The sequence below is a fragment of the Cebus imitator genome, unplaced genomic scaffold, assembly GCF_001604975.1.
Source record: "Cebus imitator isolate Cc_AM_T3 unplaced genomic scaffold, Cebus_imitator-1.0 Scaffold81, whole genome shotgun sequence".
NCBI classification, from domain to species: Eukaryota; Metazoa; Chordata; class Mammalia; order Primates; family Cebidae; genus Cebus; species Cebus imitator.
Window position 1 is genome coordinate 4237614 of NW_016107396.1, and position 17183 is coordinate 4254796.

Consider the following 17183-nt stretch of genomic DNA (forward strand, 5'->3'; position numbering starts at 1 on the left):
TATCACTATGATCCGTTTATTCAGTAATTTGATTTTACTAAAGTGTTACAGGAATCTTCCCAAAAGCTCTGAACCAGAAATCTTCCCAAAGCTCTCTATACTCAGTGGAATTGGTCACATTTGAAATTTGGCTTCTCAAACAGTTGACGCCTCTGCCATGATTTGCATCTGTTGTTGAGGGTTAATTGAACTAGTTAGACTAGTAGTAATTGAATGTTTAATGTTTCATGTGTACAGATTTTGGGGAGGGAATGCAGAAGATTGATTCAGGAAGAGAGGGTCAACTGTAACTCTTGTAACACTGGGTTCTGTAACACTACATCTGATATATTTTGGTTAAAATTATGCCCTAGCAAAGAAAAAAGGTGTTTTACAACAAAACTTGTGTTCTGTCTTTGGTGTAATAAATAGGTATATTTGCATTTTTGTGGTATGTGTCTTTGTTAAAATCCATAATGACATGAGAACAATTGGTTGTTTTACTGGAGAGTTTTCTGGGACTAAAAGCAGCAGCCCGATGTTCAAGTATCATTTTTGTCAAAAAGTTTGTCACTATTTGACCTTTGCCTGCAATGGAAAGTCTGTATGTGAGCTAAGAGAGTAGGAATCTTTATGTCCTCTGCCTCCACATGATAGATAACCAATGAACACTTGTTAAGTCAAAGGGAATGGAGTAGATTGGTGATTTTAAACTGGTTTTCTTGTATACTCTACAAGAGAATAGGAACTATTACATAATTAGGGCTAATAGCAGTGGTGATTAGCTGACAGCTTAGTGGGTGAGACTCCAAGTGAGGAAATCTACTATGTCCAGATCCTCAGCTCTAGGGATTTTTAACTTTAACCCTCATACTGACACTACAAAGTATCCTCATTCCATGGACTGAGGTTCAAAGTTAGTATGTTACAAATTATAACATGACTTGTATATGTGATGATCTTGCAATATGAAATTAGAAATTATTCTGTTGTCTGCACTCTAAGCACATATCCCTGCAATAATATTCTGGATAGTGAAAAAGAAAGGTACCCTCTATGTAAACCAGGCCAATAAGGTATCATTTTTGTGTCTATATATATTTTCTATTAAAATACTTATGTCCAGTAAGACCAGAGATTTAGAGTGGGATCTGGATTTGAGCCTGGCTTTGAGTATTACCAGTTGTGCCTCAATTTCCTAAGTTGTAAAATAGGATAATAACAGGTTATTGTGGAGACTAAATAAATTAATAATGTGTACTTTGAGCATTGTTCTCTAGTAAGAATTCAATTCATCTACTTATTTGATTGATATATTTCTATGGCTATGTTTTGGAAAACAGTCTTTTTGAGTTAAATTTAATGTTCAGAATGGATTGACATATTTTTATTGTTATATGTTCCCTTTAGTTATGTATCTCTTTAGCTTTATTACTTGTAATGTCATTGCAGGTTCCTATATGATAGTGGACTCTTCAGATCATGACCCTGGAGAAAAAGCCAGACTTCAGCTGCCTACAATGAAGGAAAACGACACTCACTGCATTGATTTCAGTTATCTATTATATAGCCAGAAAGGGCTGAATCCTGGCACTTTGAACATATTAGTTAGGGTGAATAAAGGACCTCTTGCCAACCCAATTTGGAATGTGACTGGATTCACCGGTAGAGATTGGCTTCGGGCTGAGCTAGCAGTGAGCACCTTTTGGCCCAATGAATATCAGGTAATCATATGTACTTTTCTGGTGTATGTTTTGTTGTCATCAGGTCTCACTATATAAGTAATACATCAATATAAATATGCATTTCATGGTAATGAGAGATTGTCCCTCTTGCCTCTCCCACCCCCATTGTTGGGGAAGTGTCGCACATTGATATGAATATGCATCCCATGGTAATGAGAGATTAGCCCTCTTTCTTTCTCACCCCTGTTGATTTTATGTTTCTGCGACTGAGTTTATATGCTCTAACAAAAAAAGGCCCATTTACTAGTTTGGAGAGTTTGTTCAGGAACTCTCACTATGAGGTTCAGTCCCTGGAAACTGTTATCTCTTTAAAAGGTCAATTTTGTGTTAGACCTTGAAATTTAAACTTTCAAAGAACTTGTGTCGTTGTAGCTTATTTTAAAGCCTAATGAGAATGCATTTATGTAGAAGTATATTTATGTAAAAGTATATTTTATGATGGTCAGCGAGCAGTATATAAACTAACAGTTTTATTTCTGCTCTCTAAAAATAAATTATTTCTTTAAGTTAGGTTGGTCTTTATTCTTGAAGAAAAAAGAAATGCTTAGCTTTAGTTGCTTTGTCTTGAGTTGATTTTTCTATTTTATTAAAAGCCTCCTACATTGTAGCCATGGTTCCTTGAGTAAGATTTTACGTTCAAGGTTATGTGTCTATTGAGTTTTCAATGGATTTTCATTAGGTACTAGTTAATTCCATTATTCTGGAGCATAAAGATGTTTCTTTCAGTCTGGGAGAGCCACCTGCTTTTTCAGGGCCCACAGCCTCAGGAGGGCTGCATGTATGACATGATATGGTAAGTAGGTGGACAGGAGTACATAAAATTAATGCTAGAGCACATGTGGCAAGATCAGTGGGTTGACAAAAGTGGGTTGATGGCTGTCATCTCCTGGTCACTCTCATAATGCATTATACTTATACTGATTTCATAAGAATCGGTCATAGGAGCTTTAACATAGCACTGGAAAGAAGCTCTGATTCAGCAGAATAAAATTATCTACAGAGTCAGCCTCCAGAAAACAAGTTAAAGCCCCAAATAAAAATTAATCGTCTGGCAAACTCATTAAAAAAGTGGGTTTTGAAGTCAGATTGCCTGTATTCAACTCTGTTCACAACTTGTTTCCTGTGTACATAGTTCTTTAAGGAATCAGACTGTTAGTTGTACCTTAAGACAATAACAATAACAACACAGAAGTAAATGATAAATGCAGGAAATAATCTATGATATACTTCTTTTTCCTTGTAACTAAGAAATAACATACATACAGTTTTTTTCCTAAGTTGTCAAAGATCTATCTTTGAATCATTGATGTGAATAATATTTTCTTATGGCACAGATTAGTGTGGTGTTAATTCTACTGTTAAGTTACAGTACTTTGAACTGGATGAATAGTTCTTTGTTCAGTCTCATTTTGCATGGCAAAACCACCTTCATTATATGTGCTTGCGGTGTATTTAGGCAAGAAGTGCAGACAGTGCCTGGGTGAGTTTTAGCCTGGCCAGTGAGATCATTTTGGAGATGTTTTGTCAGAGAAAAAGATGACTAAATAAATACATGGAACCTGTGGGTAAATGTCTCATTGTTGTAGATTAAAATTTGAGCCGTCGCTAATTTGGTAAGTGATTATTTTGCTCTCACATCTTTTTCCTTAACCTGCAAAACTTAATGAGAGCAAACAACAGAGTACTTTTTATTCATGTGCTTAGTGCTCAGTAAATTACTTGATGTTTTTATCAATTCAATCATTTAGATTATTAGTTGTACCTGTATATTACTTGTTAGAAACAACCAGCATAACATAAACTATATTTATGTACTTTTATTTCTCTTGGAAAGTAACATGAAAAACATCAAATCTCCCATACATTTTGATAGCTTTCAAAATCAAATACCTGTCAAGTGTTTGGTAGGTGCTGGTTTGCAGGCAAAACATGGTAGAATTTTCTGGTAGGTGTTTTAGGTGCTGATGTCTATACATTTAAGGAGAAACTCAACTGCTTTAGATCAGATATCAGAGGCCAGTTTTGAGATTCCACAAGGAAATTTGGAGGCCTGATTTCTATTCTTGTGTAAGAACAGAACCACTTCATATGTATACAGAGGCATGTGTCAGACTTGCTTTACATAGGGACACACCCGTAGAAATTTCTTTTCTCTCTTATTAAGCCTTGTCAAATAATTGAATAAAGTTTCAGAAATCTTTCATATAATTAAAAAAAATTTAAGTAAAAATGTATTAAAGAAAATAATGTTATCCTTAGTGAAGAAACAATGCCATCTGACTGCTTTGACCATAAAACAATTTAGTCATGACCCCTGTGAAACATCTAACTTTGTGTTAAACATCTTCTTAGACTTGCCAAAATGAATTAGCTTCAGATTATAGACTAACTTAACCAGGATTTGACCCATTGGATTTCATTTTTTAGCATTTCATACTTTGTTTTTGGCATGATTTATGGAGATCTGTTTGTTCTAACAATAATTACTCTTCTTCAAGGTTTGTCCAACTCATGAATGGATGAGAATACTGGCTACATCGAATAGCAGATTGTGTTTTTCATTCCAGCCACCTTTTAGCAAGTCAAGGGCATCATTTGCCTTGACTACATTTTACAAGAGGATTATGTTCAGTTGTAAATTATTCTTTGCTTTATCAGTTCTAGAACTTGCCTTAAGAATTTTCTGAAAAGGCACATTTATTGTTAAGCTTGGGGGAAAATTATGACAAAATGCAAACGCTGAAGTACTGCTCGCTTAGAAATTGTACCAGCTAGGCCAGGTGCGGTGGCTCACACCTATAATCTCAGCACTTTGGGAAGCTGGGGTGGGTGGATCACTTGAGGTCAGGAGTTCGAGACCAGCTGGCCAACATGGTGAGACCCTGTCTCTACTATAGATACAAAAATTATCAGGGCCTGGTGGTTTGTGCCTGTAATCCCAGGTACTCAGGAGGCTGAGGCAGGAGAATCGCTTGAACCCGAGAGACTGAGACTGCAGTGAGTCGAGATCGTGCCACTGCCCTCCAGCCTGGGTGACAGAGCAAGACTCTGTCTCAAAGAAAAGAAACTCTACCAGCTAAACTTCAGGATATTAAATATGTGATATATTATATTAAGTAATGTATGTTAAAAATACCTAGTTAAAAAAAGCTTACAAAAGTCAGCATTATTATTGCTGTATGTTCACTGTTTTCCTAAGCTATAGTCATTTTATTTTGATCTTAGCCTTGTTTGCCTGGTGCTGTGGAAAAAAAAATTATAAATAAGTGCTATATTTTAGTAGAGAAGCACAGATAAACCCTTTTGGAAGTTTAGAGGATAGAGAGATTATTTTTCTGTCCAGGAGAATCAAGGGAGAAGCAAAAATTTGATGGAGGTTTGATATTTGAATCTTCTCTTGAAGATAGCTGAGGAAGGATCAATGTACACAGGGTGAAGAATTTGTAGGGAAAATCACCAAGGCAAAGTAATTTGAAATTTTAGTAGGCGTTGAGAGCCATTGATGAGTTTAGTTTAGTTTTTTTTTTTTTTTCCTTTTTGCCACTGTAGTGATATAATCTTGGTCTACTTAACAAATTTGCTAGTCATTGTCCATTTGTGTTTTTTATTTAGTTTCTTCTTTTGAAATTTTTGGATCATTCCCTAACATCTTGGTATTAGTTAACATAGTGTGGTTCTTAAAGAATGTCCCCATTTTCTTTTATTTTGAAAGCATGGCATTCTTTTCAGGTTTTTCGTTTATTGTAACATCTACTATCAGACACATATTGTGAGGTCACATCATGCCAACCCCTGGGGATGTACAGGCAAAGTCCCTCCTCTCATGAAACTCACAGTCTAGCTTTGCACTGTAAGAGATAAAAATGTAAATCAGATGTTTGCTCTGCTCTTAAGGAGCCTAACCCAGATGGGAAATGTGAGATATACATAGATATAACTTGAAATACCATAGCGATTGTTAAATGACATAAGAGAGGTAAATATAAAAGGTAGTGGGGAAAGCAAAAACTAAAGATAGTTTCCAAAGTAATTTTAAGCAGAAATGAGACTAGAATTCTTTTCTGTTGCTTCCTCTATTCCTAGATGCATTCCACTGTACTATGTATTTTTTCTTAAATCACAGTTACTTAGAGCTAATACTTTCTATGGTCCAACGGAACAAGCAAGTGTAAATTTTGCTTTTTGACACAATCATTGCAGTGATCCACTAACATATAAGGAACAAGCTGTTTTTCACCACTGTCTTTAGAACAATAGATGTCTTTTCAGCTTAGTATGCTAATTATAGAAATTATCATATTTCATTTGTTTTATTTGCTATGGTTGAAAGATGCTATTCTACCTATTTTATAGGCTGCAGATAAGTGCTGTAGATTCTTAAACTGATTGCTAAATAGAAGTAAACAGGGAAAAATCCCAAATCCTGAGGTATCATCTCCATGTTAAATTTCAACTGAAGATCAGCATACCTCTAAAAGTGTAATTTTCTCCACTCTGGAAATCTGACCTGTCTTGTATTCATAAAACTAAGTTCTGCTTTGGGATTAAATCCATTACTTTCTTACTGAACAGTGAGGTTGTTACTAAATGAGGCAGGCAGATATATGTAACTTGGAAAACTATTAGTGGAAACCTAATTTGCTGTTTTCCATTAACTGGGTGCACATCATTAATCACAAAAATGATGCGTGATGAAAACTACAGGGGTTTGGCCAGAAATTGGAATGTGATAATAGAGCACAAAGTGCCTTTTTTTCCCCCAATACATGTAGAGACAAACACAACTTTTGCAATGCATTTTCTTCTTAACATTTTCCATTGATTTGAAAAAAATGTTAAGAATTGACAGGCCTGAGATTCTCTGTTTTTGTCTCCTTTTAAAGGCTATATTAATGTGTATTATATTGATATTTTGGCAATAGAAAGATTAGAAAGATTGTTGGACTTCAGAGATTCCACAGGCTTTGAATCTGAAAAGATGAGAGCTTAAACCAAGTGACCGTTTACTTGAATAAAAAGCATCTAAAAGGTTGATCTTCAGGCACAGTGGCCTGTGTAAGAAGAACATACTCATGAACCATCCATGCAAAGAGTAAAAAGAAGGGATGTCCCTCCTCTGTCATAGCTCTCAGAACTCTTCCAATTTTTTGCTGATCTGCATTCATCCATATCGAGTCCCACTTTAGAAAGGCAAGCAGCAGGATCTTTTTTTCTCTAGATATATCGCATAGAGGTAACTTCATGTCTAAGTGTTGTAAGTGACTCTGGCTCGTGCTCTTGTATAGCAGTGCAGATACTGTTTGTTGTCTATTTATTAGTTATTCTCATCACTTTCTTCCATAGTGGCAAGAGTTCCAACCACCTTACTTGCTTTCCTAACTTTTTTGCAGGTAAGGATGGCCATATGTGACACAGTTCTGGTCAATTAGGAAGGAAAGTCTGCCAGGAAACTTCTGGGAAAGATGTTCCTCCCTAGTGATAACTAGAGTGTCGTATGAGAACATGGCTCTTGGTGCCGTTGTGATCATTTTGTAACTGTGAGGAAGGAAATAGCTGACAAACTGAGGGTGACAGAAGAAGGCATTCAAGTAGCCTAGGTCCTATGCTCGTACATAGTAATAATAATAATAATAATAATAAAACTATTATTTAAATAAGTGTAGAAGAATATTCTGCTCTATGACCAAATGCATTGTTATATATCTTATTGTGTCTTTCTTAAGCTTTCAAAAAATCCTACCTATCAGCACATACTGTTTGTGGATAGCACATGTAAAACATATATCAGAATTAAAAAAAAAAATATATATATATATCCACCAATGATTGAAACAGTTTTTATTTTTCAATCTAGTTGGAGAGAGGAGACACACTTATATACTTGAAAATGTAAACAGGGCTATAAGACAGCAGATCACTGACTAAAGGCACTAGAAAGGAAGGAAGGAAAGATGATCTGTTGGGTATCTACTGTATTTGGGATTCTAGGCTGGATACAAACATCTTACTAGAAGATGTTTGTCATCTTTTATTTGTATTAATATTTGAACGTGTGCTAAGTAAATGTTTCTTACCTTCATGCATGGTTGAAGTCATGCTTATTTAGTGGTGGATCAAAATGATTTCCCATTTTTCGTCCTTAGTAAAATAGTATGATTTTTATGAGTTTGATCTTTAGCAATATCAGTAACTTCTGAAGTTAGCCGCAAGTTTGATAGACTTATTTTAGTTATGGGAGGAGGATTTACCTAACATGGTCATTGGCTTATTTTTACACTTGCAGAATAACTTTTATTTGATAGGCTATTAACAAAGCATCCTTTGCTGCTGCTTTTTAATCTTCTCAGTTTTCTTCGTTGCAAATGGAGTACCCCAAATGGGTTGGAATGGCTCTCATATTATTATAGTCATTGTTTTCTTAAAACTTAGAACACTGTGAGGGTGACTTCTCTCTGGTTTCTGATGGTGATTTCCTTTTATTACAAAATGTCTGCTCTACTTTGACTTTAAGGAGTTGTGGCTGATTCATTGATGAAACTTATGGTTGTGTAAATAAATTTTAACAGATGAACAAAAGAATCCTGTTAAGTTAACAAAATAATTACTGTAAATATGTGACAAGCCTCTTGTTATTCTCCCCAGTCATACGTGCTGTTATGTAGGGTGGTGGGAGCTGCCACAGGACCCTTCCTTTTTTCTTTTGATAAATATTTCCATAAATTAATTCAATCCTGTTTTTGTAACTGATTGCAAAATAATGAGCAGAATGGAGAAATAGGCATTGTTCTTTCAATATATGACTTTTTCTTAACTTAGGAATTTGTTTTATCCAAGGGGAACAGGGAAGACAGATGCTAAAAAGAGCAGAAGAAGAGGTGCCAGTTCTTTGTTTATATACTCAACTTGCACTCACTTCAGTTTGCTGAATCTGAAAAAATACATTTCTGATTTCTTGTTTTGCATACCTCTTTATTAATTATTTAGCATACATTGATCAGATAAATGTGAGAACCATTTCCTTCTAATCAGTTTAATGATGTTTCTGACATTGCTATATACCATTTCATATAATACATGACAAATAGATAACAATTTTAAATTTATTTTTCTTCAGTTATGTTGTCTGCTGACTTTGGTAGTTAACTGGAATTGGTCTAGCTTTTAGGGCTTTCCGGTTTTTGATCAACTTGAATTTCTGTGTGAACTCTGTCCGTTTTTATTTTGAAGACTTATTTTTCTTCACTTTAATCTGCATATAATATGTGAACAAAACATTGGTGTTACAAGGGAAAAACCAAAAAAATGTGTTTTTTATCTAAAATTTAACTTTTGTGCTGTTGTGATTTCAGTTTCAATTCTTAGAAAATAAATACGTTTTTCATTTGAGAGAATGTATGAAGAAGGAAATATACAGCAAATGTCAGAAATCGTAGTCTTTTCAATTTTATTATTCTTTACATTATATTACATAGAATCTAATTATTCTGATGTTACTGGAGTTGGAATATAAAGGAAAACAAACTTTGGATGCTAAATTCTACTTATATCATCTGGTGGACAATTTATAGTTAGTTTTAGCTGTCTTGATCTTCAAAAGGTGTTCTTAAAACTGTCATTATGAAACTAGCTACTACATGTTATTTCTGCATTTAGTTATAAATAATCATTGCACACACCACTGGAATTCTCTTATGAGAATTAGATTCTTAATACTCTTTGAATGATCTGTTAAAAAAAAATCATTCTTCTCAGCCCTCTAGATGCAGTAAATCAATTCTCATTTTATGTTTAAAAACAAGGTCCCTAGTCAAATTTATACTGAGTAATAATACAATAAAATAATAAAGAAGGAAAAATTTCTAGTACCTAGAGACCAAGTTTGGTTCAAGCTTAAGTATCTTCAGATCCTGGCATTTTGCAACAACATCACAAATATAATAATTAGAAAACAGATACTATAGGTCTCTGGGGTTATATTTATTAAAAGACATGTCTGGTTTGGTTGTAAACTTTAGTAATATAAGGCTTACAGAGAGATGAAGTCAGTTTAGCTCCATAAATACCAGCATGAATTTCTGTATTTTGTTTCTGGTTGTTGTTTCTCCTTTTTTTTCCTTTCATTTAACCCCCTCTTTCTGTGCCTTCGGGGGATGCAGTGAAACCCATTGTAAGCAGAACAATAAAGATAACCAAATAATTGTTTCTCTGGTATGTATATTATATTATCTATTTGCTAGTAGATTATTTATTACTAGTGTCACATGATAGGTGAGAATTAGAAGTTCTCATTTTTTTAATGGTGGTGGAGAAAAAAGTGGACACAATTTTGTATATTGGGTAAAGGTTTGGATTAGTTGTCATTTGACCTGCGTTTAATATCTGTTATCATGTGTTCTTGTCCATTCTCTCAAGGCTTCCTTACTCATTGAGTGACTATGTTGTTGGAGTTTTTGAGTTTCAGTCCCTGCAATATGGGATGATAGCTAGTTTACTGTGTTTTATTAGGTTCACAAAGCTGTCTATTTAAAGCTCTTATTTACAAATAACAAGACACCAACTAGAGCTAGTTAAGTAGAAAAGCTAGTTAAGTAGTTAATTGAAAAGATTTGGGAATCACTCACAGCATTTAGGGGAAGTGGAATTCCCAGCCTGAAAAAAGCATAGGAACCAAATATATCCAAAGAAAACAGAAACACTTTCTCTCTGAAGGACTCCTACCCTGACTCATTTATTTTACCCATTCAGTGAGTGGTTATTGAGCAACCTAATCCATGTCAGGCACCTTTCTGGGTGCTGGGGTTGGACAGTGTTGAGTAAGTCTCAAGATTCCTATTCTCCCAGGAATTCTCTTCTAGGGGAGGAAACCCAGTTTAGTAAATGAGAAAAAGATTAGAATGCAGTAAGTGCTTAAGAAGTAATTAAAATTAAAAAAAAATATATGAGAGCAGAAGTCTTAAAAACTTGCATTAGACCAGGTGGTCAAGGAAGTACTGTCACCTGGAGATCTGAATGACGAAAATGAACTAGGCATGCAGAGATCAGGAGAAATGTATTACAGACAGAAAAAAACAAAAACAAAAACAAAAAACAAGGACCTAAATATGGAAGGAAATTGGCATTGCAGAGGGACAGACACAGGTGCAGAGATCAAAGGTTACTTTTTTCAAGATGAGATGGGCAGATTCCAGTCATGGAGGTTTGCAGTCTGAGGAAAGGATTGTAATGCTTTCAGAGGATTTTTATCAAGGGACCTTATTTACTCATTCTTGGTCTCATCTTGTATGTGCTTCCCTTTTATATTCTTCTTTAGTTTTTTTTTTTTAATTGCTTGCTCACAGCTCTGATTGCGTCCAGTCTTGATAACTGTAATAGTTTCCTATTTTCTCTCACCTTAAAATCTATTATAAGTCAATTACTTGTTGGGGGATGCTAATTTGCTTATATTGAGCTCCTCAGATTTTGCCAGTGTTTCCTTTAAAGTCAAAACACTCAACCTTTATTTGAGGTCCTTCATCATTTAGCCTCAGGCAACTGCTCCAACCTTTCTACCATTCTTTTTTTAGGGTGTAATATATCTATGTCCTGAAATGCCTTTGTCTATTCCTTTCCCTTGTCCAAGTTTTGTTTATCCTTTAAGACACAATGTATATCCACTTCTACCATGTAGCCTTTGCTTAACACCTCTCTCAGTGGTCACTTCCTTCTTCTTGGATGTGTGCTGCCTGCATTGCTCATTAGACATTTAGCTTGTTATATGTATGTCAGGTATTTTCCCCCCAAAGGTATTATAGACCCTTTTAAAAAATGGTCTGGGTTAGAATAATATGGTGCTTTATATTTCAGAAAGCAATTGTGCAAATTAAAAAAAATCATTCTTATAATAGCACTATGGGGCCACTGGGAAAAGTACAACTACTTTTATTTTAGAGATAAAGACTGAGAGAGGATAAGTGACTTGCTTAAGTTCATGTTTCTATTGAGAACTGGGCTAGTTCTCTTCTCTCCTGTGAAATTGTTGTCCCTCTCAACTGCGCTAGGCTGTATATTGGTGATTTTCCAGTCTTGGTGTCAAAAGAAAATTGGCTTGCTGATTAAGTATTCAGCAGCTGTACAAGAGTAAAGTTATAATTATTTCATATACATACACTTTCTCGGGTGACTTATTCTTTAATTTTATGTGTTAATGTTTCTTTAAAAACACTGAAAGTTTTCAAGGGTTGTGTGTCCAAGAATTGATTGGACGAAGCTGAATACTTCATGGACTGCTCAGAGATTTGGTTAACTGGATTTCAGTTCATTTCCATAACCAAGTGTTGAGTTTTTACTACATACTTAGCACTAGTCTGGGTTTAGGGAGAAAATCAGCAAAAAATCTGGAAACAATTTTATACTTTTCTTTAGGGAATATAAAGTCCACTAAGGCAATTGCCTATACATCAATAATTTTTAATGGAAAATGATGGTTAAATGAGACTTGGTTATACTATTATCTCTAACTCCAAATATGTTTGAAAATGCCATAAACAACAAGGGAAAAAAAAGTCTTCTGACAGAGATAAAACATCCACATTGGCAGCCTTGTATTCTGTTTAATTTCCAAAGGAATTGTTAGGCCTCAGAAAAGAATCTCCAAAATGACGGCTTCCAAAGCAGTTTCAGAAATAAAAGTTTGTCTCTGACCTCCTTCCCTCCTGTCTCTCACTTGCACTCCCCCAACTCTAGCCACTGAAACTATGGTTGGCTTCTACAGGAACACCCTTCCCATGGCAGCTGCAACACCTAAAAACAATTGCTCTAACTTTCTCCTGCCTTTCTGTGAAATAACTGGCCATGAAGAAATTCTCTGACCTATCTTGTTTGCATGTAGGTCAAAAGACCCAGATACTAGAAAGCGTCTTGCCCTGTACCCAGGAGGAAGAAATGCTGCACAAGTGGCCAAGAAGAATTTGAACAGATGGACCTTGCTGGGTTTCTCCACCTCAGTCTACTAGCATTAATTAGATCATACCCTTAATGTGAAATCATATTTCCACATGGCTGTCCATACATCATTGAACCTAAGCATAAAATGGAATTTTTTGCCATATCTTTGGGTCTTCTTTCTGAAGGCTCCTGTGTCATGTAAACTATGATCAAATAAATTTGTTACGCTTTTCTCCTGTTAACCTGTTTTTTGTGATAGGGGTGTTGGTCATGATCCTTAGATGGGAAGGAAAAGGATCACAGTATTAGTATTGTGGAGAAAACAGTACTAATAAAGGAGCTCCAAGAAGGAAGAAACAGGGCTCTGGGGTCAGGTGAAAATTGATCTGGTACTCGAGAGGCTGAGACAGGAGGATCCCTTGAACCTAGGAGTTCTAATCCAGCCTGCACAACATAGCAAGGCCCTGTCTCTTAAAAAATTGAGCTAGTATTGTGGGCACAAAACTGGTGGGTGTGTAAAGGCAGGAGTAAAAGGCAGTTGAGGTTTCTCAATTATCAGGCATAGATAGCAGTCTCAGGTGGTCAGAAATGAGAGTGATCATACTGTGTCAGAGGATAGCATACTGCTCTCTCTGGCCCACATGGAGGGCCTTGAAATGAGGAGGTCAGGAGTATGTTGAGTAAGTTGTAACTTATTTAGAAGTTTCCAAATCCAGGATGGGAGATTTGTCTGTTTATTTTGACTCCTTGGTGTTTGGACCACTCAGAAGAGACTAATCAGCAGAGCAGTGTAATGACAGTGATGATTTTTACAAGTTGTTCTTATGACTGAATTCAGCAGATCAAAGGGAGCCCGTAACCCAGTGTTTACTGGCCATCCACACACTGTACGATTCAAGCCCCCTCTGTCTGAACTAGACCCCTGAAGTTGTGTCGTTCACATTTTTAGATGATGACCTGTGAAGGGCAAGGCATATTTTTGTTACTTCGTTCCCTTTCTCTTGGGTAGAGATTTATTTATTTATTATGAAGGTAATTGGGTTTTTGGCAGACAAACTCATATTTTTTAAAAGTCTGTTCAAAGATTCTTTTGTCTGCAGAATTGCTAAATTTTGGACATTTAAGTTTGTTCTTTCTGCTGGGATCCCTGGGGAACTTTCCCTAATAATAAAAGCTGAAGGATGTCCAGATGATGCTCTTCTCCTCCATCTGCCTGTTAAGTCCTTAATCTACACCTGGGTGTTCTAATCCTGTATTTGCTTTAAGTACTAAGTGGTTCCAAGTCGGACAAGTTCTGTGTCCAGTATGCCAAGTAAGATTTATTGTGCCATAGAAGGGCATGCTACTTTCCAAGATCTCCTGGAAAATAAAGTGGTTTGCTGTTCACAAATGGACCTGCTGGTTTTAATGCAGCCCAGTTAATAAATGGCATTCACTCAGTATACAGCCAGGAGTGCCCCATTGATTGGCAGCAGGAAGCTCCTTGTTCATGTTGAGAGCTCCTTTTTGCGGTGCTGCTTGCCTCTGAGAATTGTCAGTGGGCTGCCTTCACAGTGCAGCAAAAGGTCCTTTCCGCTTTTTTCATTGCCATTTTCTTCCAGTTTGGAGCCAGTTGAGTTATTTAGTTATGGGTCTGAGTTGCATAATGTACAGCAGTTTTAAATCAGTTTGTTTTCAGATTTTCCTTGGTCAGGTTCTCTTTTTGGAGAAGCATCAAGCATAGGATATAGAAGTCAATGTTATCCTCTGCTTCTTAGTTATCACTGTGCTAACTGAAATTCAGTGGACTACCCTTGTCAAGAGGTTATACCCTGTATTGAGTTTCGGCCTTGGGTCTCACCCGAGTTCAGAGAGAGCTCATGTTGCAGAAACAATCCTCTCATCTCAGCCAATAAATCCTCCTAACAAATCATCTCTACACCAAGTGAGACCATGCATATCTATCAGCTATCTTAGGGAGTGACCAGAAATCAGAGAGAAAGAAGGCATAATCTACTTTCTCTGTTATCTAGGTAAAAGCTTGGTCATTTCTAACTAACTTAATAAAGCATGTGCTTGTTGGGTAAAGGCAGAGTAGCTCACTAAGCTTACAAAAGAAAGGTAAGAGAAAGGCTGTTCATTGTCCAGTACCTTTGTATTTCTGATTAGCCTTCATATAAGTGGATGACATTTTTTTTTTTTTTGGTAGGCATTGAGACTGGAGCTTTCCATATTATTTTTCAATTTTGTTTCCTTTACTAGAAAAACAGTGGATAAGAGAGATTACTTAAACCATAATTTATCATATTGTTGGGAGGGAGTGAACTGGTACCAGTGAGAATGGGAAATTTTCTATAAAAATGGTGTTAATTTGTTAACCTTGAAGAAGGAGAAATAAAAGAATATGAATATCTTAATTCAGAGGGAATGGGTTGGAAAATATGAATTAGAGTGACACTTGTACTTTTTATCAAAAGGTGGCCACATAAAATTATTTAATTAAGTGTTATTAAAGTTCTCTCCTTCCAGAATCTAAAACAAAGAGGCTAATGAGAAGTTATTTCAGCTGCTGATGTAACAGACTTTAGAGGCAGTAACTCCAGTGAGGGGAGGTCAGCAAGCTGCTTTATGTAGCAGCTAGCACACTTCAGCATGGCCATCACCTTGTGTAGGGTCTGAACCTTGCTTGCAGACCGTGACTCCTGCGTCTGGTCTCTAATGCTTCCCTCCTATTTAGATGCTCTATATTGACTTCTGATTCCTCCTGGACTCTAGGCTCTCCCAACCCTCTCTGCCTTCAGCTTTGTTCCAGGAAACCCCATTTACACCCTAACTTTCACCTCCCACTCCTATTCCGAGAGGAACCATGTCCCGATTAGGAAAAAATTGTGTGCTTGCACCAGGGGCTAGGAGAATTGGAGAGTAGGAGAGGTGATGCCTGTACCATGTCCTTTAGTTGGTCTCAATTTTTAAAAAGGTCTAATGAATGCTCAGTTGGATTAAACTGTGTGGTAAATGAAAAAAAAAAAGGAGAGAAATGTTAAATACTTGAACTAAGAAGTTGTTCTCTAGCAGGATTATAATTGATAACCTTTTGACTTCATTATTGAGTGGTGAGACATTTAATATAGAGAATAGCCACTCTATCATTTTTTAATGCCCAAAGTTACAATATTATTTATTTAAAAGTGGCATGTAACCTTAACAATGATCTGCCTTCTCCAGTGTCTTTGATTGCAGTTCTATGTATTTGTTTTTCCTTTATTAATAGTTACTTTTGGTGAAATATCATATAATACATGACTATGCAGGAGATATAAATAATAATAATATATGTAATGTTTCATGGAAATCAACTTAAATAATTTCGCCAGCACTTTCTAAGAGGTCCTCTCCATTAAAACTTTCCTTCTATCCCAAGGAATACAGTATTTTGAATTTTTGTTCATCATTTTGTTTCTTTTTTGTTAAATTTACTTTAAACAAATATTTTGTTTTATACAGTTAACAAATGTTTTATAAATGCTGTCATGTTTTGTATATTTTTTGGCTATTCAATTTTTTTTTCTCAGTCAACATCCAGTTTTTTTTTTGTTTTGTTTTGTTTTTTTCTCTGAGACAGAGTCTCGCTCTGTTGCCCAGGCTGGAGTGATGCAGTTTTGCGATCTCGACCCACTGCAGCCTCCACCTCCCAGGTACAAGCGTTTCTCCTGCCTCAGCCTCCTGAGTAGCTGGGATTACAGGGGTGAGTCAGCACACCCTACTAATTTTTATATTTTTAGTAGAGACAGGGTTTTACCATGTTGGTGAGACTGGTCTCAAACTCCTGACCTTGTGATCTACCCGCCTCAGCCTCCCAAAGTGCTGAGATTGCAGGCGTGAGCCACCACGCCCAGCACCAGGACTTTTATGTAGTGGTAATTAATTATTTTTTCAGTGTTGAATGGCATGTTATTTTTGAATAAACTAAAATTGATTATTCAGTCATTTGTATATGGATATTTGGATTGTTTCCCGATTTTATTTGCGTCATATTTTTTAAAATGTTGTTGTGAGCATTCTGGTACATGTGCATGATATTGCTAAGTAGTGATATTGCTAAGGCATGTCGTATATGTATTCAATTTGTTAAGTTGACTCTAAGTTGTTTGCCAAAATGATTGAACAATTGGCGTTCCACTTGGCACTATGCGTTTCTATTGATACATATGCTGACTAACCCTTGGTATTTATTTGCACATTTTCAGATTCCTGTCGGTGAGGATAGTTTTGTGGTCCAAATTTGAGTCACTCTGACTACTGTTGTGGATGAGCATGTTTCCAAATATTTGTTCTTTGTGTTTCTACCCCTTTCAGGTTTTCATTTATGTCTTTTGTTCAATTTTCTTTTGGTTTATCTGTTTCTTATCAATTGGGAAGCCTTGTTTCTAGTCTAGATAGTAATCATTTGAAAATAATACATGCTTCTCTTGGTTTGGGCTTAAATTTTCACTTCCTTATAGTTCTTTGGACAAAAAGCCTTAATTTTTTTTCTTTTTTCCTTTTTTTTTTTTTTTT

The 17183-nt window shown here is 35.9% G+C and overlaps 1 protein-coding gene across 1 annotated transcript in view; it reads left to right on the top strand.

The window, feature by feature from the left end:
- The window catches only part of PTPRK (protein tyrosine phosphatase receptor type K), a 574079-nt gene that overhangs the window by 201549 nt on the left and 355347 nt on the right, over positions 1–17183 (top strand). The window contains exon 3 of the mRNA XM_017533300.2: positions 1432–1713. Coding sequence (XP_017388789.2) covers positions 1432–1713 — 282 coding nt within the window. The remainder of the gene's footprint in view (positions 1–1431; positions 1714–17183) is intronic.